We start from the raw sequence: 24,019 nt of genomic DNA on the forward strand, positions 1-24,019 counted from the left end.
CATCACCAACTCCCGGAGTTCACTCAGACTCATGTCCATCGAGTCAGTGATGCCATCCAGCCATCTCATCCTCTGTCATCCCCTTCTCCTCCTACCCCCAATCCCTTCCAGCATCAGAGTCTTTTCCAAGGAGTCAACTCTTCGCATGAGGTGGCCAAAGAACTGGAGTTTCAGCTTTAGCATCATTCCTTCCAAAGAAATCCCAGGGTTGATCTCCTTCAGAATGGACTGGTTGGATCTCCTTGCAGTCCAAGGGACTCTCAAGAGTCTTCTCCAACACCACAGTTCAAAAGCATCAATTCTTCAGCGCTCAGCCTTCTTCACAGTCCAACTCTCACATCCATACATGACTACTGGAAAAACCATAGCCTCGATTAGACGGACCTTAGTCGGCAAAGTCATGTCTCTGCTTTTGAATATGCTATCTAGGTTGGTCATAACTTTCCTTCCAAGGAGTAAGCGTCTTTTAATTTCATGGCTGCACTCACCATCTGCAGTGATTTTGGAGCCCCCTCAAAATAAAGTCTGACACTGTTTCCACTGTTTCCCCATCTATTTCCCATGAAGTAATGGGACCAGATGCCATGGTCTTCGTTTTCTGAATGTTGAGCTTTAAGCCAACTTTTTACTCTCCTCTTTCACTTTCATCAAGAGGCTTTTGAGTTCCTCTTCAATTTCTGCCATAAGGGTAGTGTCATCTGCATATCTGAGGTTATTGATATTTCTCCTGGCAATCGTGATTCCAGCTTGTGCTTCTGAGGGGCAGCGGCCAAGATGAGCTACCCCATGTCTGAGATCAGGGGCGACGGCTGAGAGTGCCAGGCTGCAACGGCGCAGGAACAGCCAAGAGGAGCTACCCCACGTCCAAGGTCAGGGGTGGCAGCCGGGAAGAGCTACCCCATGTCCAAGTTCAGTGGTGGTGGCTGGTAGGAGCTACCCCCCGCCTGAGGCCAGGGGCAGCGGCCTAGAGGAGCAACCCAATGTCCAAGGAGTGGTGGCTGTGCGGGCGCAGGAGGGCCTAGAGGAGCTACGCCACATTCAAGGTTAGGAGGGGCGGAGGTGAGGAGATACCCCTCGTCCAAGGTAAGAGAAACCCAAGTAAGATGGTAGGTATTGTAAGAGGGCATCAGAGGGCAGACAAACTGAAACCATAATTACAGAAAACTAGTCAGCCTAACCACACTAGGACCACAGCCTTGTCTAACTCAATGAAACTAAGCAATGCCCTGTGGGGCACTCAAGACAGGAGGGTCATGGTGGAGAGGTCTGACAGAATGTGGTCCACTGGAGAAGGGGATGGCAAACCACTTCAGTATTCTTGCTTTGAGAACCCCAGGAACCATATGAAAAGGCAAAATGATAGGATACTGAACGAGGAACTCCATATTTTAGTTAATGTGAATAATGTTATTGATACTATCAATATAGAGTAAAGAAATATCACTTTAAGATGCCACTTTCAATTCCTTGGGGTATATACCCAGAAGTGGAACTGGTGGATCACGTAGTAACTCTATTTTTAAATTTTTGAGTTTTCCACAGCAGCACTATTTTGCATTGCCACCAATAGTTCAAAGGGGTTCTGATTACTCCAGATCCTCACCAACACTTGTTATTTTCTGCTTTGTTTTGCCTCTCGATTTTAGCCATTTTAATGGGTTCAAGGTGGTGGGTGGATATGCTTTTGAACATTTCTTCCTTCTTATTGTATTGTTGCCCTATAGATTCCATGAAACATTCTACCTTGGGTCATTAGTACTCTCCATTTTGCAGTTGGTCTGCATTATGAGTACTGTCTGGGTAACACCATCTGAATCATCAGTGACGATCAAAGTGTTCCATAACATATGCTCTTCAATGCCATAGTCACTAGCCATATGTAATCACTAAACATGAGAATTGTGGTTAATGAGATGGAAAAACAAAAGCCTAATTTAATATAATTTATTTTAATTTAATTTAAATCAACCTGTGACTAGTGGTGATTATATCAGATAATGCATTTCTAGAACATACTTCTTCCTGAACTCAAACCTCACATGTCCCACTGCCTCCTTTGAATGCCTTATAGCATCCAAAATTCCACATATCCAACATCAAAATCATTATCACTTTTTTCAGGCCCACAATTTAGTTAGTTCAATAACACTAACTTTATCCAAGATGGAACTATTCAAATGATCCTTTACTATTCATTCTGCTTCATGCTTCATATCTAGTAAATCATGTATCCTGTCATTTAGTCTTAGAAATGACTTTCAAATCTACCTTCTATTTTCTAAAATACACAACATCATTTCTCACATGTTACTAACAACAATCAGCTCTTTAAAGAACTCTTGGGGGAAATTCATTGCTATTAAGACAAAATTGGAATTCTTAAATTCCTCAGACATCAGTTCTCTGGTGAATTCTTCAAATCTCTTGTGCTGTGCCTAGTCACTCAGTCATGCCTGACTCTGCAATCTCATGGACTATAGCCTGTGAGGCTCCTCTGTCCCTCAGGATTCTCCAAGCAAGAACACTGGAGTGGGTTGCCATACCCTCCCCTCCAGGTGATCTTCCCAACCCAGGAATCAAATTCAGGTCTCCTGCATTGCAGGCGGATTCTTTCCTGTCTGAGCCACCAGGGAATCCCGAATCTCTGAGTCAGATGTAAAATCTCTTGAGGTAAAAGTGCCACCCTCCCCTCTCCCATTCTTTGTCCATATTACTATCATATTGTTTAGTAATTATATTGACATATTTTACTTACCTTGGACCCACTCTTGTATGTAAATTGTTTTGCATTTTAAGTGTTTTGCTTCATCCTTGGGTTATAATAGGCTACAATTAATAGAATGCTTAGATAACTAATAGCAATTTATGAGCTAAATGTTAAAGATTAAGAAATATAATGAGAAAATTCCTAAGTGTAGAAGGAGAAATAAGCCTATTTCAAAACATAAATCCATAGTAATTTTTATTCATTTATTAAAAGATTAAGCAGCTAAGATTTATATTGGCATTTCATTTATGTTTAGTCTTTGGAAGAATTAGTATGGCTTCTATGATAAGTTAAAAAAACAAATGCTATTTTTAAGGTAATTATAGAGGATAAGAAAAACATCTTCAACACTGATGTAAGATGTTGCCCGTAGGCAGTTTTATACTGTACCACTTGACTCTCATTGAAGCCATGATAAATTATATATTTTGGCATCGATATTGAGCCTCATTCATTATTTTCTTAGGTTTTATGCTTTATAACAAAAAGAAAAATTCCAAGATAAATTCAAACTTTGTAAAATATTTCTTTTTTTAAAAAAGCACTACAGGATACATTGGAAAACTAGGATTCAACTCACAGCTCACATCCCATGTATAAGTGTCATTTATTTATTTATAATGTGTTTTAATTCAAAAAAGCACCAATGATAAATTAACTTTTTAATACTTAGAAATTTTAATTCAATTTGACATAAATTATATTTGTGTAAAGAAAGGTCTAGAATGCAGTTCTTAATTTGGAAAAATAGCAGATTGTATTACATGAACATTTATATAAGATGTATGTAGTTATTGTATTTATTTAATTAGATAACATTAAATACATGGTTGTGTTATAGTGTTGTGTATCAAGTTAAAACTTTTGCTGGGAGAATAAGGACTAGCATCTTCAATATTTCCATTACTTCAGATTTTTTGAAAATGGAAATGGCAACCCATTCCAGTGTTCTTGCCTGGAGAATCCCAGGGATAGGGGAGCCTGGTGGGCTGCTGTCTATGGGGTGGCACAGAGTCAGACACGACTGAAGAGACCTAGCAGTGATATAATATCAGTAATAGCTGTGCTTTATCATTTTACAAAGTGTTCCTCACATTTCATGTTATTTTCATAATTGGCAGTAACAGAATTGATACCTATCTGTATCTTTTTTGTTAAAAATCCAGTGTTATTATAATAATACACTACTATGTGAAATAGGAGTATACAAAACATTTGATATACTCTGATAATACCACTATTATCTCCACTAAAACAAAATATTCTAAAGACCTCAACCCTTCACAAATGAAATTTTGTACTCCATTTATACACATTAACTTATTAATATATTCTAATCATGAGAAACGCTGGACTGGAAGAAACACAAGCTGGAATCAAGATTGCCAGGAGAAATATCAATAGCCTCAGATATGCAGATGACACCACCCTTATGGCAGAAAGTGAAGAGGAACGCAAAAGCCTTTTGATGAAAGTGAAAGAGGAGAGTGAAAAAGTTGGCTTAAAGCTCAACATTTAGAAAATGAAGATCATGGCATCCAGTCCCATCACTTCATGGGAAATAGATGGGGAAACAGTGGAAACAGTGTCAGACTTTATTTTGGGGGGCTCCAAAATCACTGCAGATGGTGAGCGCAGCCATGAAATTAAAAGACACTAACTCCTTGGAAGGAAAGTTATTACCAACCTAGATGGCATATTCAAAAGCAGAGACATGACTTTGCCGACTAAGGTCCGTCTAAACAAGGCTATGATTTTTCCAGTAGTCATGTATGGATGTGAGAGTTGGACTGTGAAGAAAGCTGAGTGCCTAAGAATTGATGCTTTTGAACTGTGGTGTTGGAGAAGACTCTTGAGAGTCCCTTGGACTGCAAGGAGATCCCACCAGCCCATTCTGAAGGAGATCAGCCCTGGGATTTCTTTGGAAGGAATGATGCTAAAGCTGAAACTCCAGTTCTTTGGCCACCTCACGCGAAGAGTTGACTCCTTGGAAAAGACTCTGATGCTGGGAGGGATTGGGGGCAGGAGGAGAAGGGGACGACAGAGAATGAGATGGCTGGATGGCATCACTGACTCGATGGACGTGAGTCTGAGTGAACTCCAGGAGTTGGTGATGAACAGGGAGGTCTGGCATGCTGTGATTCATGAGGTCGCAAAGAGTCGGACACAACTGAGCGACTGAACTGAACTGAAGCATTTAATCAATTAATTTAGTTATATGTTTTCATGTCTAATTTATTGTTTACTTTCATATTTTAGGGAAAAGCTAAATGCAAAAAATGCAGGTAAGGGACTACTTAGAAGACATTAACACTATTACTTTTTAATGTCAATAATTATACTCAATTATATATGTATTCCATTTCCAGAGAAATGTACACACCATCTTTTCTATTTCACAGAATCCTAGTGAGGAAATCATTATGCGTAAACTTCTTTTTGATGTAGACAATAATGTTCTACTAAACAACATAACAAATTGGGAAGCAAGGCAGAATTAAAATCTATATTTCCTAGTTTGGCGCTCTAGTCAATCCCTCTGTATTTGTACTTTCACTTTGTTGTTGATCAAAGAAAATAAGATTTTTTTTAAAAAGTATCTATTAAATGCTTTGTTTTATGGCTCTACAAGTTCTTATATTGGTGAGATAAGACTGAACTTCTGAAACACAATTCTTCCCTTGGCCTATGTCTACAACACTACTGGTTACCACAGGTAATTGTGACTGAGGAAACAGTATCAACATTAAGCAAATATATGTGGTCCTTAAAAAGTGTCACAGAACACCTGATTCTGCACTTTAAGTAGGTTTTAATTTTACATAGACAGCATTCTTTTCACCATCCATCTAATGGGTTAAACATTAGTGTGCACAAGAAATACATTTAAAAATACCTGTAGAACATGTACCATATTTGTGTATAAATTTGTGTCTCCACTCATATAGTCTCTTAATTTCTGTTTCATACTGAGTACTGATCTCATATTTATAAGCTCAGGCCATGCTCTATGCTCCCCTAATCCCTTTCTCACCCAGTCATTCTTGCTTCCTAACATTCTTTCAGGAGATGAAGGGTGGCTAAGATCTCACATGACAATAATCAATGTGTGTTTTTACATCTAAAATCTAAACCTTAGAATTTTCTATCACTGAGGATTTCACACGTTAGACGTGAAATCATCTCATTATATATCTGATACCAATATGGTCTCAAATTTCCCCTTCTATAAAAGTTTATGAATTTCCTGATCCAGAGAAAAACAGAAAAAATGGAGAAAACATTATTGTTTCATTGCCCTAAAAATCCTCTAGTGCTTTACTTAAAAATAAGTAAATAAACTAAGGCTCTAAGTACCCATATGATGATGATGATGATGATGAAAGTCACTCAGTCGTGTCTGACTCTTTGCAACCCCATGGACTATATAGTCCATGGAATTCTCCAGGCCAGAATACTGGAATGGGTAGCCTTTCCCTTCTCCAGGGGATCATCCCAACCCAGGGATCGAACCCAGGTCTCCCACATTGCAGGCAGATTCTTTACCAGATGAGCCACAAGGGAAGCTCAAGTACCCATAACATTTCAACAAATATACACATACATATAAACACACATGTACACCCTCACCCAAATATATATAGATATAAATATTTTCATAGATATACATATATATAGATAACAGATATGTATTTTTCTTTCTCTCTTTGCATATCAGGAACACAATTAAGATTTTAAATGCTAAGGAGTTATTATTTGTGGGCCCCTTCTATCTTTGGAGAAGGAAATGGCAACCCACTCCAGTATTCTTGCCTGGAGCATCCCATGGACGGAGGGGCTTGGTGGGCTACAGTCCACGGGTCGCAAAGAGTCGGACAGGATTGAACGACTTCACTTCCACTTTCACTTTCTATCTTATTGCATCTGAGTAACAGTGATGATCGGAGGATGGATATATTGAAAACTAAGCCAAGGAACTAGATTAGACTGGAAAGGAAAGAGTTATAAATGTAGTTAAATTTAGATATCTTGAGCTTAGGAGAATTTTACATAAAGTGTGGTAGAAATTTTGCTTATTTTAAAGGTTCAGAAAAAAATAAATGTACAAATCTCTTAAATGCCAGGGTACCTAGAATTTTAGCTTTAGTATTCTGAATTCGTTCCATTGCTACTCATTGAGTTCAGTTATTATGCCACAATTCCTCTTTCTAAAGCATAAAAAGAGCTGTGTAAAAAGAAGATGCAAGAATGATTCAGTATTTTACCTAAGCATATATAAATACGGATTATTTTAAGAGTACTGAAATATCAATATTCTGTTCAAACTCTATCCCCCAAAGGCAGGTTATAATCAGTTATATCAATAGTTGGTAAATGTAAAATTTCACATGATGTCACATGTTCTCGGAACATTAAACTAATTTGCTCCACACTGTAGAATTTAATTTTCTTCATTCTATAAACTCAAAGTCAAGTATTTACCATAAACATAGATATAAGCATCATAGAAGAAAATCAATTAATATAAATGCAGTCTAACTTTTTCTTAGAAAAAGGGTCATTCTTTTTTTTTTTTTTTTCTGCAACAAAGTACCACAATGAACCATGCAACTTAAATATTGGAACAAATCTTTGAAGATACAGAAATTCAAAGACTCATTTTGTATTGTCCTTAATCAGAGGTAAAGGAAGTATACTTGAGAATATACCACAAGTCTAGTTTCAGATTAAGAATTTTATTAAGAATCTATTTTGGTAGTATATATAAAATGGGATACTGCTCAACCATACAGAAAGAATAAAATTTTGCTATCTGTATCAACATGGCTGGACTTGGAGGACGTTGTGCTAAGTGAGATATGTCAGACAGGAAAAGATGAACACTATATACCATTTATATGTGGAAATGAAAAAAAACACACCAATCTAGTGAATTCATAAAAGAAGTAGACTCAAAGATAAAGAGAACAAACTCGTGATTACCAGTGGGGAGAGGGAACTGGGAAAGGAGATAAAAGCGCAGGGAAGTACAATATACAAACCCTAATGTATAAAATAAGCTACAAGGATGCATTGTATAGGATGAGGAATATAACCCGTATTTTATAACAACTATAAATGGAGTAAAATCTTTAAAATTTTTAATTACTATTGTATACCTATAACTTACAAGATACTGCATCAACTATACTTCAATTTAAAAAATTGATTTTTGAATATAATCATCAGCTATTGGTCTGTTTGATTGTGATAGAATTGCTTATTATCTTTACTCCATAGTAAAATAATAGGAGGTACTTAAAATCCTCTCTAGCATACTCTAAAAACGAATATATATATAGATTTCTCTTGAGTGGCTATTTGCCTTTCCTTCATTTACTAACTGAAAGAACAAAACCTCAACTTTTTCATGAATACATTCCTCTCTTACCTTGATAATGGTCTCATGAAGATTGAAAAACGGATCCATTTCTTCAACTTTTATTGCATGTTTAGGAAAAAGAGCCTCAGAGAGAAAACTTGGACCCTGTGGAAAACCAGAAAATTAGCATTTTAAACTCATTGATTTTGTTTTTCAAGTGCTTACTGAATATTCTTTAAAGCTACAAAAAGACTAAATTGCGTCAAAGTTTCTGATTGTTGGATTTCATTCTACTGATCTAATTAATCATGAGATATTCATAAACTAAAATAAGTAGATTCCATAATGAATTATTTGTGTTTATCAAAGGGTATTTTCTTTCTCAGAAAAGATCATTATTTGCATTTCAAAAAAAGGGGGTGACAAATGGCAAACTTATTACAGAGTAAGATATATTGACTGAAACTCCTTTCAGATATGTTTTTGCAATTTAATTCTTTAAGTAAGCATAAGCTTCTATGCTTAAAGGCTGGTAGAATGGAATGCTTTTGAATAAAATAAAGTCTTGGCAACAAGGTAGATAATATTATAAACATTGTAAAACTTCAAAACTATAGTAAGATATATTTTAGATAGAGTGAACTCATGAGGTTATGTACTGCTGAAAACACAAAAGATGTTGTATGAGACACTTAGAGTTAAGATGGTTGAAATAAATCAAGATATTGTAATTAATAATTTTGTACTTGCAAGTATAGATAAAATTCAGATTGCAAGGAGTAATGGGGTGCTGATAATCCTTTATGGTCTAAATATTTATTGCCTTCCCCCCAATTTATATGCTGAAATACTAATCTCCAAACTAACAGTATTAGGAGGTGGGGCCTTAAGGATGTGAGTAGATCATGAGGGTTCTGTTCTCATGGGGTTTAGTGTCCTTATAAAAGAGACCTCACAGAGCTCCTTAGTCCCTTAAATGAGATAAAACAAGAATTCTGCCACCTGGCGGAGGGCCTTTACCTGATCATCAGTTCAGCTCAGTTCAGTTCAGTTGCTCAGTTGTGTCTGACTCTTTGCAGCCCCATGGACTTCAGCACACCAGAACTTCCTGTACATCAACAACTCCCAGAGTTTACTCAAACTCATGTCCATTGAGTTGGTGATGCCATCCAACCATCTCATTCTCTGTCATCCCCTTCCGCCTTCAATCTTTCCCAGTATCAGCGTCTTTTCAAATGAGTCAGCTCTTCACCTCAGGTGGACAAAGAATTGGAGTTTCAGCTTCAACATCAGTCCTTCCAATGAAGACTCAGGACTGATCTCCTTTAGGATGGACTGGTTGGATTTCCTTGCAGTCCAAGAGACTCTCAAGAGTCTTCTCCAACACCATAGTTCAAAAGCATCAATTCTTTGGTGCTCAGCTTTCTTTATAGCCCAACTCTCACATCCATACATGACCACTGGAAAAACCATAGCCTTGACTAGATGGACCTTTGTTGGCAAAGTAATGGCTCTGCTTTTTAATATGCTATCTAGGTTGGTCATAACTTTCCTTCCATGGAGTAAGCGTCTTTTAATTTCATGGCTGCACTCACCATCTGCAGTGATTTTGGAGCCCCCCAAAATAAAGCCTGACACTGTTTCCCTATCTATTTGCTATGAAGTGATGGGACCAGATGCCATGATCTTCGTTTTCTGAATGTTGAGCTTTAAGCCAACATTTTTCACTCTCCTCTCTCACTTTCATCAAGAGGCTCTTTAGTTCTTCTTCACTTTCTGCCATAAGGGTGGTGTCATCTGCATATCTGAGGTTATTGATATTTCTTCTGGCAATCTTGACTCCAGCTTGTGCTTCATCCAGCCCAGCATTTCTCATGATGTACTCTGCATATATGTTAAATAAGCATGGTGAGTATATATAGCCTTGATGTACTGCTTTCCCTATTTGGAACCAGTGTGTTTTTCCATGTCCAGTTCTAACTGTTGCTTCCTGATCTGCATGCATATTTCTCAAGAGGCAGGTCAGGTGATCTGGTATTCTCATCTTTTCAAGAATTTTTCACAGCTTGTGGTGATCCACACAGTCAGTCTTTGACATAGTCAATGAAGCAGAAATAGATGTTTTTCTGGAACTCTCTTGCTTTTTTGATGATCCAACAGATGTTGGCAATTTGATCTCTGGTTTCTCTGCCTTTTCTAAAACCAGGTTGAAAATCTGGATGTTCATGGTTCACATATTGTTGAAGCCTGGCTTGGAGAATTTTGAGCATTACTTTACTAGCGTGTGAGATGAGTGCAATTGTGTAATAGTTTGAGCATTATTTGGCATTGCCTTTCTTTGGGATTGGAATGAAAACTGACCTTTTCCAGTCCTGTGGCCACTGCTGAGCTTTCCAAATTTGCTGGCATATTGAGTGCAGCACTTTCACAGCATTATCTTCTGGGGTTTGAAATAGCTCAACTGCAATTCCATCACCTCCACTAGTTTTCATAGTGATGCTACCTCACCATGCTGGCACTCTAAGTTTGAACTTCCAGCCTCCAGAACTTGAGAAATAAATTTCTGTTGTTTATAAGCCACTCAATCTCTGATAGTTTGTTTTAGCAGCTGAAATGGACTAGGACACCACCTCAAACAATACTCTTGTAGTATTAAACTTGTAAATATACTATGAAATTATTATTATCTACATATAACTTTTATTTGAAAACCTGAAGTAACTAGAGTTATTTGTCTAGAAAAAATATGTCTTAGGACAGGATATAAGTAACTATGGAGATGATAGAAAAAAGCAAGATGGTAGATAGGTAAGTTTTTCTAATTTTATCGTGGGAATGAGATGAAATCTAGTCTGTACCAACAATGACCACACAGGGTAACAAATTTTATTTGAATTCTGTTAGAACTACTTATTAGATCAATGCAGCAGTAGAACAAATTACTTTGGAATCTATCAATAGTGGGAAAGAAAGTTAGGATAATATAGCTGATAGACTCAGAAACCATACAGATGAGAAATGAAACAACGTAATTATAAGTCTCTCTCTATATGTTAAATAATTCTGTGATCAAGCATATTCTTCATTCCTTATTTTGAACAATACTATGATTTTTTTAAAATTATTTAGTTGTTTGTTCTAGCATATGTGCATTTTTGGATAAGACCACAAATCAACCAAAGAGCTTACCTATCAAGACTAATAGCTTATTTATCAAAACTTGTTTATGTTCCTCTCCTTATTTTGCTTGCCATTCTAAAATTAATTTTAGAAACTGCCCAGCTCCAATCAGCACTCTACTTTTTAAGACCTGCCATAAAACCACACAACTAAGGCTTAAAATAAATCATAAATACCCTCTCCTAATTTCTCCCCATTCTAAGAGACTACTAAGATTCTCTGTTATGGGTTGAATAACTCATATGTTGAGTCCTAGCCTTTAGTACCTCAGAACATGGTCTGATTGGGAAATAAATCACTGCATATATAATTAAGTTAGAATGAGGTCATATTGGAGTAAAGTGGGTCCCTACCACAATATGATTAGTGTCATTATATAAAAAAGGAAATTTAGAGACAAATTTTTACACAGGGAGTAAGCCATGTGAACATGAAGGCAGAGATTGGAGCACTGTGTCTACAGGCCAAAGGAGTACAAAGAGTGCCCGAAAACTACCAGAAGCGAGGCAAGAGGCTTGGAGCTGATTTTCCGTCACAGACCTCAGAAGAAACCAACACTGATAACACCTTGAACTGTCAAAACAAGATATTTCTGTTGTTTAAGTCACTCAATCTCTAATGCTTTATTATTCAGGCCTAGGAAACCAATACACTCAGTCAAGGTGGTATTCTTCTTTACTGCAATAAGTATAATACATTTAATTTTGTCTGTCAATTAGGTTTTGATGTGGTATTTTGGGCAGTCAATATAGAATCAGGTTAAAATTTTGATTTGCCATAGTTCGGTGGCATCTTAATCTCTAAAGGATTAGTTACAGCAGTTAAGAAATTTTGGAGATTTACATACTTCACCTAGATGTTGTGAACAGTCAAAGCCTGCTAATAGGAAACACTGTTAATGGCATTGATGACATTGCTAAAAACAATACATATCATAATAATAATGATGAGAGTGGTAATGATGTGGTGGTGATTATGTTAGGATGCTGAGCTAAAGGAAATCCAAAGACTATTTATGATCCTCAGAGAAAGTGTACAATTTGCATGGAGATATTTTTGAATTGATTTTAGTGAAAGTATGACATGGACAATTTGTGGCATCCATTGTCATTTAAAAATTTAGCTTGAAGTCCTTAAAACTTTGCCCCAAGAGTAGTTGTAAATAAACTTCTTAAATTAATTTTATCTTATTAGTATATTTAAGACTTCATAAATAGTGCAAAATTAAAATATCAGCAAGCCTCAAACTGAAAAATCTCATGAGTATAAACTGAGAATTATAATTACTGAGATTTTATTGAACTTTCAATTATTCAAAAGCAGAACATATTGATTTAAATCATCCATATGTGTCTTATTCTCTAATATAACCCCCTTCTGTATCTTGTTCCTTCACCTGCCTCTTACATACGACTCATATCATTTTTTCTTTCTAGTGCATTTTTTAAATCATTAAAAAAATATGCTCCTAATACTTACTATATGTCAAGTGCTCCACTAAATACAAAATATAGTCCTTAACCTCATGAAGTTTAATTTAATGGGATTTGAGTCCATAATAGATCAAACATCATTGTCTTTGAAAATGTTAAGACACTACCATTCTTTTTCATGTATATATGAATATAATAATCATCATTTATGAACAAGTTTTTGCATATCCTGACATAAAAAGTAATGAAAATATTTGTTTAAAAAGGGATATATTCACTGTGAAAGTTTTTCACTGCTATCACATTAACTATGAGTGATGGCTGTTTGATAATAGCTCCCATCTGTTGATGAAGAGAGAGAAGTAAAACACCCTTAACCATTTAGAGAGCACTTCTATTTAGAAAAAATTCACTGATAGACTGCAATGAAGGAGTAAACCAAGATATTCAAAACTTAATTGTGTAGGTATGCCACATGGAGATCATACTAAAATTATTACATAAGAAGGGATAGTGATAAGAAAAGTCTATCCAGGAACCCGTTCGAAATTCAGTTTTTCTCCCTAGTCTCCAACTTACATGTCCTCTCTGTAACATTTAACAATATTTAACATACCTTCCTTCTTTCAACTCTTTTGCCCAAAGTCCATGATTTGTTGCTAGATCTCTGTGTATAATTTTCTACTTATAACTGGATCCTCATTTAATTTTTGAGCTTTTAATGTTTCTAGGGGGTCTGTACAGTCTTCCATCTTCACAGACTACCTAGGTGGTTTGGTCTACTTTTCTGGCTTCAACAACTAATCTCCGATTGATAGTTCCTAAAGCTTTAGCTAAATTCTTGTTTTTAGTTCACCATTTTTTCTGCAAGATCTTTCAGACTCATCAACTCATAGTCCAAATCATGAGCATACGTTCCTCCACTGTCACCTTCCTTTCTTACCTTGGATAATAGCATAATACCCACATTTTGTCCAAATGTGAAATTTTAGATTATACCTGACTCCAATTTGTTTCACCCTTAGTACTTCAGAACTACACTAGCCAGTTTCCTTCTAATCCATATGTTTAGACAATTCTCTATAAGTTCTTATTTGTTGCCATAATACAGTTACTTATTACTTTTTCCCAAACTATGGTCCTTATTGTCTGTAGATACAAGTCCAAATTCATTAGTATAGTTCACAAACAAGACCCAACATATCTTCTTTCATCTTTAAACAAGTCTTTCTTTCCCATAAGCTCATTTGCATGATTTCCATATAGCTACTGGTTAAGTCACAGCAGTCGATTTATCAAATCTTAAATTTATCCTTACCTTCACTTTCTCTGTCCCTTTGTGCCATTTCTTCTGCCTGGAAAGATTTTTCTTTCTTTTTCTTTATTTGTTTATCAGGCTTCTTTCTATAATTGTTTTTCTCGATCCTTGAAAACCCATCAGAATTCATATTTTTCTTGTCACCTTTTCCTATCATTTTGTACTTGATTTTTACTTATCATTTATTATATCTTTGTTATATTTCTGTTTTTATCACTATGACATGAGCCTTTTAAGACTAGAGTTTCTTTTCTTATTAAAATAGTCTAAAACTGCCAGGCAAACTTGAGTAATTAATCTCTCAGGATTTTCCTCTACAAAGTTGAAATGTAAATATATTTGCCCTCCTAACCCCAAAAAGTTCAGGTCAGGATCAAGCAAAATAACAAATCACATAAATACTCAGTAAGGAGAAAAGGATTACACTAATACTGAATGATTTTTTATTTTTATCACACTTGCCAGGAATTGCTTTTCTATATAACCAAGAGTCAGGATTTTGAAGTTTAAATTACTAAAATTTTGTAATTGCATGCATCATGGACTCAATGGACATGAATTTGAGCAAACTCTGGGAGAGAGTGAAGGACAAAGGAGCCTGGTATACTGCAGTCCATGGGGTTGCAAAGAATCGGACATGACTTAGTGACAACATACATATATTCCCTCCTTGTTGAGCCTCCCTCTCATGGTCCCATCCCAGCTCTCTAGGCCATCACAGGGTACTGAGCTGAGCTCCCTCTGTTATACAGCAGATTCCCACTAGTTATCTATTTTACACATGGTAGTATATGTCAATGTTACTTTCTTAACTCATCCCTGACCCTGCTTCTCCAGCAGTGTCCAAAAGTTCATTCTCCTCGTCTGTGTCTCTATTTCTGCCATTCAAATAGGTTCAGCAGTACCACTGAGATTTTTACTGGCATTAAGCAAGATGCACAGCCCAGTGCCTGACACACGGTGCAACAAAAGAGCCATTGATATTCTCGTGACTAGATATTCTCATGACTAGATTTCCCTTTCTTGTTTTCTTCCTTTTATGAAGATAATGAAGGACAAAGGAGCCTGGTATACTGTAGTCCATGGGGTCATGAGTTGGACCTGAATTAATGACTGAACAACAACATCAAAACAACAAAACCCTGAAACTTCTCTTTTAAAGTCTACAGTTGCTAAAGCTTGAAAACCATTTCTGTAGGTGATAGGAAATCCTTGGAGGATTTTGTAGAGAATAAGTGATATTTTCAAGTGCGTATTCAGGATAGGGACACACTGATACATATGTGGGGGATAAATTTAAAAGAGAAATTGTGGAAACAGGAAGTATAGACAGAAGGCGATTGCAGTAGTAGAGTAAGAAAGAGTCAGAGGTTAAGCCAGGACGGTGGAAAGAGAAAGAGAGAGGAGTAGATATGTTTGATAAATGTTTGAGATAAAATTGGTAAATCTTTTCAGTTAATTGGATTAGAAATCTTAAAAAGGAGTCAAGATTGCAAGTATTTCTAAATTTGATAAAAATGAGTGATAAACATTGGCAGTGATGTGTTTGTGGATATCCATATGATGTTACCCAGTAAATGAGTGATTGTATCATTCAAGACCAATTTGGTTCAAGACTAAATTGTGAACTAAAGCTAATAATATTTTGAGAAGCATGTACATGGTAATTAAAACATAAAGTGGTCCACATGTAGACTTAGAAGTATACGGAGTGTAGCCACAGATATCTGAATGACAATTGACATTGATTGCCAGTGGCATCTCTGAATAATATTGCTATTTAAGGGGTGGAAGAATAAAGTGAAGACCCGTGAAGACTTTATAGATGGGATCATCAGAGAACTGTAAAGATAACCATGGGAGTGTAATTTCATGGGAGTCAAAAAGATAAAGACTGCTTAGGAAGTAATAATCTATAATCAATGCTTCAAAGGAAGTGAAGAAATACAATTAGATAAAAATTATTAATTGGAAATAGCATTTCAGAGACTCCTGGTGTTCTTTGGTGGGGGGGGTGGGGGGGGGTTCTCTGTGGATTCATGAATACAGGAGACAATGCAATAAGTTGAGAGAATAAATGTCAGAAGAAAAAAAGGAAATATCGACTATGAACTGACTACATTATTCTCACTAGAAAATAAAATTAGGCTGAAAAGTTGGAAACACTGACCAGTAACTATAGAGAGTAAACAAATCAAGGAAGAGTTTATTTGTTGTGTTTTAGATGTGACTATGGCTTCCCTTGTGGCTCAGCTGGTAAACAATCCACCTGCAATGTGGGAGACCTGAGTTTGATCCCTGGGTTGGGAAGATCCCCTGGAGAAAGGAAAGGCTACTCACTCCAGTATTCTGGCCTGGAGAATTCCATGGACTGTATAGTTGCAAAGAGTCAGACACAACTGAGCAACTTTCACTTTCCAACTTAATGTAGAGAAATGATGAATGCCTCAGGATTTTAGGGCTTCCCTGGTGGCTCACAGGGTTAAAGCGTCTGCCTCTAATGTGGGAGACCGAGTTTGATCCCTGGGTTGGGAAGATCCCCTGGAGAAGGAAATGGTAACCCACTCCAGTATTCTTGCCTGGAGAATCCCGCGGACGGCAAAGCCTGGTAGGCTACAATCCATGGTGTCACAAAGAGTTGGACATGACTGAGCAACTTCACCTTCACCTTCACCTTCACCTTCACCTTCACGGATATGAGAGTCGGACTGTGAAGAAAGCTGAGCGCCGAAGAATTGATGCTTTTGAACTGTGGTGTTGGAGAAGACTCTTGAGAGTCCCTTGGACTGCAAGGAGCTCCAACCAGTCCATCCTAAAGGAAATCAGTCCTGGGTGTTCATTGGAAGGTCTGATGCTGAAGCTGAAACTCCAGTACTTTGGCTACCTCATGCGAAGAGTTGACTCCTTGGAAAAGACTCTGATGCTGGGAGGGATTGGGGGCAGGAGGAGAAGGGGACGACAGAGGATGAGATGGCTGGATGGCATCACTGACTCGATGGACATGAGTCTGAGTGAACTCTGGGAGTTGGTGATGGACAGGGAGGCCTGGCGTGCTGTGATTCATGGGGTCACAAAGAGTCGGACACAACTGAACGACTGAACTGAACTGAAGGTGGATATATTTTTAATTTAAGAGAAAACATCCAGAAGATAGAGATTTTTTTAAATGCCAGAAAACTGAGGGGAAATAAACAGATCACAGTCTTAAAGGAAAGGAATTCAAAGCTCACTAAAGTTACCCAGAAATTTGAATTGTAAGTATACAGCCATTTGTTTAAAAAAGAAAAAGATGAAATGAGGACAGGTTATTATACATATGGTGGAAGACAATGTGAGTATGCAGACAGAGGTGAAGAAAATTAAACAACAACAACAACAAAACCCTCAAATGTTATGTTTAATTCAATTCTAAACTGAATTGAATTGACTAACTCACTACCATGCTAAAATATACCCTTTGCATTTTTATCCTAAAATAACTATTTGAAATATTTAGTCTATGTAGATTTAGTGAGTAGTGAGTATTGTGCACACACTTTAAAAAATATATATAGTTGGCAGTCAATAAGCATGACCTAAAATGAACAAGATAGCAACAGCCCTTTCTGTATACTAGCACTCTATACATAATCACCTAATTTAATCCACACACTTACCTTTAAGGTAGAAACTAGTGTTACTCGCTCTTTACAAATGAAATGGACAACCAGTGAATTTTGGACATTAGCACAAGATTGTACCATAAGTAAATGGCAGAGCTAGATTTAAACCCATGTTTCTCTGACTCCATAGCCCACACTTCCATTCCTATGCCACGCACTTCCTCCTCATTGCAAAGTTCCTCATAGTCTAAGATTCTGTGCTTTGGCACCTAAGTAAGAAAAGTTGTTTCCCTCACTTCTTGTTCCAATATCCTTCAAGTCCTAGTCTGCTCTGTAAGCAGCATAAACACTATGCACAGTTTAAAGGATATAATCAAAGACTCTCTGCTTAAACTAAATAAAATTGATTCTAAAAAGTCCTATGTGCACCTCATTCATTGCAATATTCTCTTTTCTGCAGTCAGAGGATATATGCATCGATACTTAAATTTAATATATGAAATTAGAACACTTGCTAGCTTTGAAAGGCACTGACATTTAAACATTCATAACATGCTGGGCTGAGGAAAAAGGTAATTAGAGCCCTAATTTTTGAAATATAACATTCTCATCACTATTCAAAGTAAAACAGACCTGCGGTAATATGGAGTCTAAATAGAAGTGAAACAATCCAAAGGTCAAATGTGGAACATCAGGACACTATTTTTTGAATTCACTTATTTTTTCATTTCAATTATTTTTTCAGGTCCTTAGATGGTCCATAGCATTGGCTTTATTGAAAATATTCAAGGCACCTTCATAGTTCTATTCATATGGATTTAGCAACCTAATCTGAGACTTGAATCATACCTTAGAAATCTTAATCCAAATATAAAAAGCAAAACTTGGAGAATTCAAGTGATTAAATAATTTTTACAAAGTCACAGAATACTTATTACAATACCAACACTAAAATTTGGCTCTGTGTGTTTTTTAAACATTTTGCCTTTGTTTGTAAAGTACTTTTGAGTGGGGATAATAATTGTAACACAAGCCTTAAAATGTGAAAATTTTCATTTAATTCATATTTATTTTTGTTATTGAAGTTCTTATATGTCAACAAAATACTTTTATAGGACCTAGTTTTCATATTTTAGACTTCCTTCAAGCTCACCTGCTTTACATATTTTGCCTTCTGTCCTCTCTTAATCATTAAATGTGTGTCTATCTTACCTATTAATTAATACATACTATGAATCATTAATTAAATAGTCTGTGCTTACAGTTTATTTGGTTTGTTATTCACATCATATCTGAAGGCAGGGAAAGCTAAGCTACAGCAACAAAGAGCCAAATAATAAAAGATGCTCCAAGCAGAGTATTTCACAAATTAAGGCATTGTTATAACAAATACCTTAGATTACATTTTGATGTTAAATAATATGTTGACGATAAATAGTTAAGAATTAAGACTAAGTGCATGTGGTAGTGGATATTTAGTTACTAAGACGTCTCCAACTCTTGCAACCCCATGGACTACAGCCCACCAGGCTCCTCTGTCTTTGGGATTTCCCAGGCAAGAATACTGGAGTGGGTTGACATTTCCTAAGTGCAAGGAGAGGGGAAACTATTTTCTTAATAAAAATTAATTATTCCATTTGGTAAAACAAAATGGTGTTTGCTACTTCCAGATCTGTGCTGTCATTATGGATAGAGGAGCATGTGACAATCCAACATAAAGAGCAGGCTCATTGGGAAGAACACTGCAAAGGTTGTATTAAAAAGTTAATGAGAAATGACTAGATCCAAAGTACTATCTATCAGCCCTGCAATGTCTAGGATCTCTATGAAGAGTTGCTCTTAATGCTATGAGAGACTACCCTGGTAGCTCAGCAGTAAAGAATCCTGCAGCCAATGCCTGAGACATGAGTTCATTCCCTGGGTTGGCAAGATCTCCTGCAGAAGGAAATGACAACCTATTCTAGTATTCTTGCCTGGGAAATTCTATGGACAGAGGAGTCTATTAGGTTACTGCCCATGGGGTCGCAAAGGGTCGAACAAGACTTACTGACTAAACAACAACAAATTAACTTTATAAATGAGTTATAAGAAATAACTCATCTCATTTTACATCCTATCCCTAAACTTCCATTAGAATTCTTTTGTTTCTTGTTTATTTTCAGCAAAATAAGAGGGAGGAGCAATCAACTTGCTGATACTTGCTATCACTCCACAGAGGCACCAATGCAGCGTAGTTTCACAGTAGGAAGGAAAAATTATGTATTATTATATATTGTTATATTTTATACTCACTTTTAGTCAAGAGTTCTCTGCTCTGATGCCCTATAGTCCATACTTTCAAAAAATAAATATATTACAATATCAGATTATAAAACATAAAGATGTATGAGAAATCAGCAGCAGGCTCTTCACTGTCCATAACTATAATTAGTGACTTCTGCATCCTGTATTCATTCCCTGAGACTTTTATAGGTGAGTCCTTTCTTGCCTCTTCTAGCTTTTTGATTGTGGCTATATAACTCAATATTTTTGCCTCTCATCTTTACATGACCTTGACTGTGTGTCTTCTCTTTTGTGATAGACATACTTGCCATTGGATTGAGGGTCTACCCAGATAATTCAAGATGATTTTATATCAATTCCATAGCTTAGTTGCATGTGTACAGACTCTTTTCTTCATAAATGGCCACATTCACAGATCCTAGGTACGTGTGGTTTTGAGGGCCACTTCACCATATTACTATTGCTATTCTCATGTCTTTAATGGGAGTTCTATACTGAAGCAATGGCTGGCGTTTTTCATACAAGATCTCAAGATTTCCATTCTAATTCAGACTTCATTCTTGCTTCTCTTTTCAAGAACAACCATAAAATTGAAGGATTTATACATCTGTGAAATAACTGTAGATAAGGCGCACACTGAAACTGTTCTAATTTAGTGGTCATAAATTAGCTACAAATTAAAGGAGCTGTCTGGTTAGGAAGGTGTTTATATAGGTATGTAGGTGTGTGTGAGCACTCAGGCACTAAGTCATATCTGACTCTGCAGCCTCCTGGACTGTAGCCCTCCAGTCTCCTCTATCCATGGGATTTCCCAGGCAAGAATACTGAAGTGAGTGGTCAATTCCTCTATCTTCTGATCCAGGGATCAAACTTGCATCTCCTCCTATGGCAGGCAGATTCTTTACCACTGAGACACCTGGGAAGCCCTTATATAGATATATATACAATTCTCAAAACCTATTTTAAGTGTGCATTTTATTTTGTATAAATTTTACCTTAAAGGAAAGCAGCCTACATAGATAAGGGACATTTTTATCATCCTCAAGAAATTTTCTCTTGCCTTTCTTCTAGTAAATTGTGAAATATTATACAATTGATCATAACATCATCTTTTTATCATTTTAATAGGGTCTGAGGTTATGTCTCTTCTTTAAGTCATCATGCTGGTAATTTTTGTATCATTTCTTGATATTTACAATCATGTAAAATAATTTAAAATTCTGGCTGTTTTCATCTTACCTCCATGATTTCTTACAAATATATTCCACAGTTTAAAGTTTTCTGCTGCTTGAATACACTTTTTTAAAAAAATATGTAGCCACAGTTATTTAAGATCAAAAAAGTGGTGTTATCATTACCTTTATCTTATAAGTTAGTACTGAGATTCAAAGAAGTTACCTATCTCGATTCTGCTGGTAGGTGGTACAACCTAGATTGGAATTCAGATCTTCATCTCCAGTCTGCTACTACTCACATTTCATACCCCTGCATTTCAAATGCCCATGTCAAGGTAAACCAGCAGTCAGCCTTAGATATTAAAGAAGATACTATAGAAATTTCAAGGCAAAAATAAGAACTGTTTGGTTTAGTATAAAACTAAATTGAATAGAGATAATTTAAGGTTTAAAAATTCATGATAAAGTTCTACACATAAATCACCTACTGCTGAACTGTTTCATAGTACTTGTTAAGTGAACAGAGCCACAGACAATCTCTTTTACTCTGTTTTCTTGTCTCTACCCTTTCCAAGGCTAAGCTAAATGAATATTTTATATAAATGGCTTTTATTAGTGACATGAATGAAGTCTATCCAAGTATCCACAGAAAGGGAGGTAAAGGTCATGTATAGTCTCAAAAATAACATTTTATGAATTCAAAAATTGTTACTGAATAATACCAGAAAATTTCAAAGAGTTATAGAACAAACATGGTTATATACCATATTTTCATCTTTAATTCTCCTGAAACTGAAACTTAAAATAAAACCTTAAAGCTTTAAGTGTGCAGGGGAATACTAAAATATTAAAACAAAGTCTATCTAGAGAACTGTGAATTCAATAAGAGTAATTTTGGTAGTATCATTTACTGAGTGCCTGCTATGTACTGTATTGTCAGGAAGTGAATGTTCATGTATTATTGCACGGCTAGTATTTTCTGAGCAAATTTTACTGGAACCCGTATTAAATGACAAGCCTCAGAAGTGAAATAATGACTAAGTAGTGAAAGAAACCTGAAGAGATTCACCTTTCTGGAAGTATGTGTCTACTCTTTAAAGGGAATAAAACCCATAATCCTGGGAATATGACATTCATAATATTACAAAACATATGTAATACATGTCATTGGGTAGAATTCCATTGAGTTGAAATAAATGGCAGTTTCTAATTTTTTTGTGTTTGTTTGTTTTGTTTTGTCAGAGAAGGCAATGGCACCCCACTCCAGTACTCTTGCCTGGAAAATCCCATGGACGGAGGAGCCTGGTAGGTTGCAGTCCAGGGGGACGCTAAGAGTCGGACATGACTTGAGCGACTTCACTTTCACTTTTCACTGTCATGCATTGGAGAAGGAAATGGCAACCCACTCCAGTGTTCTTACCTGGAGAATCCCAGGGACGGGGGAGCCTGGTGGGCTGCTGTCTATGGGGTCACACAGAGTCGGACAGGACTGAAGTGACTTAGCAGCAGTAGCAGCAGCAAGGTACTTAACTGGTAAATTTAAAGTTGGCATTCTCTTAGTTGGGTGGGAGGGAGACTCAAGAAGGAAGGGATATATGTACACTTATAACTGACTCATACTGTTGCACAGCAGAAACTAATATAACATTGTAAAGCAGTTATACACCAATTAAAAAATAAATTTTATAAAAGAGTTTGTTAGAAATGCAGAAGTTCTGGTCCCTCTCTAGTCCCTAAATCAGAATCTGTATTTTAGTAAGAACTCCCAAGTAATTTGTATGCACACATGAAAATCTGACATGTACTGATCTAAATAAGAAGAAACTTAGGAAACTTAACAGTGGATTTGATTGCATCTTGACTTGACCCTATCAGTTGCAAGAGATATTTGGGGGACAACTAAGGAAATCTGAATATAGATTGCTGCTGCTGCTAAGTCGCTTCAGTCGTGTCCAACTGTCTGTGTGACCCCATAATGGCAGCCCACCAAGCTCCCCCATCCCTAGGATTCTCCAGGCAAGAACACTGGAGTGGGTTGCCATTTCCTTCTCCAATGCATGAAAGTGAAAAGTGAAAGTGAAGTCGCTCAAGTCGTGTCCGACTCTTAGCGACCCCATGGACTGCGGCCCACCAGGCTCCTCTGTCCACGGGATTTTCTGGGCAAGAATACTGGAGTGGGGTGCCATTGCCTTCTCCAACATACGTTGCTAGATTATAGTAAGAAATTATGATTATTCTGCTCGGTATGATAATAGTGCTGTGATTGTGTAGGAAAATGTCCTGAAAATTTTAGGGATCCTTACTTAAGTATTTAGGAGTGAAATCTCATGTATGTATTTTATTTCAAAGTATTTCAAAAAGAAAAAATAGTGGATGAAGCAGATATATATAAAAACATTATGTGTATTGTGTGTTAGTTGCTCAGTTGTGTCTGACTTTTTGTGATCCCATGGACTGTAGCCCACCAAGCTCCTTTGCCCGTGGGATTCTCCAGGCAAGAATACTGAATGGGTTGCCATTCCCTTCTCCAGGGGAATCTCTCTGACCCAGGGATCAAAGCTAGGTCTCTCACATTGGAGGCAGACTTTGTCTCTGAGCCCACCAGGGAAGCCAATACAGCTAACTGTTAGCAACTGTTAAATGTAGGTGATGGATATGCAAGTGTCCATTATGAAAAATTTATATAATAAAAATTAGAGATAAAAAAATTAAGTTGGCAGCGTCTCAACATTTTTTATGACTAATATCATTTATTCTAAAAATATTTTAATCTAAGAAATACTGATTATATGTTATGGGCTTTTTCATCATGTGAGTTTTAGAGATTAAAATGTTGATTTTCAGTACATTTATTCAATTTTTTTGTTTGAGTACCTTGTGTGAGAACTGAAATCTCACT

The 24,019-nt window shown here is 36.5% G+C and overlaps 1 protein-coding gene across 2 annotated transcripts in view; it reads right to left on the reverse strand.

Moving 5' to 3' along the window:
• The window catches only part of NAALADL2 (N-acetylated alpha-linked acidic dipeptidase like 2), a 1,631,204-nt gene that overhangs the window by 221,111 nt on the left and 1,386,074 nt on the right, over positions 1 to 24,019 (reverse strand). For both annotated transcript variants that reach the window (XM_013964525.2, XM_005675296.3), the window contains one exon: positions 8,199 to 8,294. In XM_013964525.2, coding sequence (XP_013819979.2) covers positions 8,199 to 8,294 — 96 coding nt within the window. The remainder of the gene's footprint in view (positions 1 to 8,198; positions 8,295 to 24,019) is intronic.

Source organism: Capra hircus, chromosome 1 (genome assembly GCF_001704415.2).
Source record: "Capra hircus breed San Clemente chromosome 1, ASM170441v1, whole genome shotgun sequence".
Taxonomy (NCBI): Eukaryota; Metazoa; Chordata; class Mammalia; order Artiodactyla; family Bovidae; genus Capra; species Capra hircus.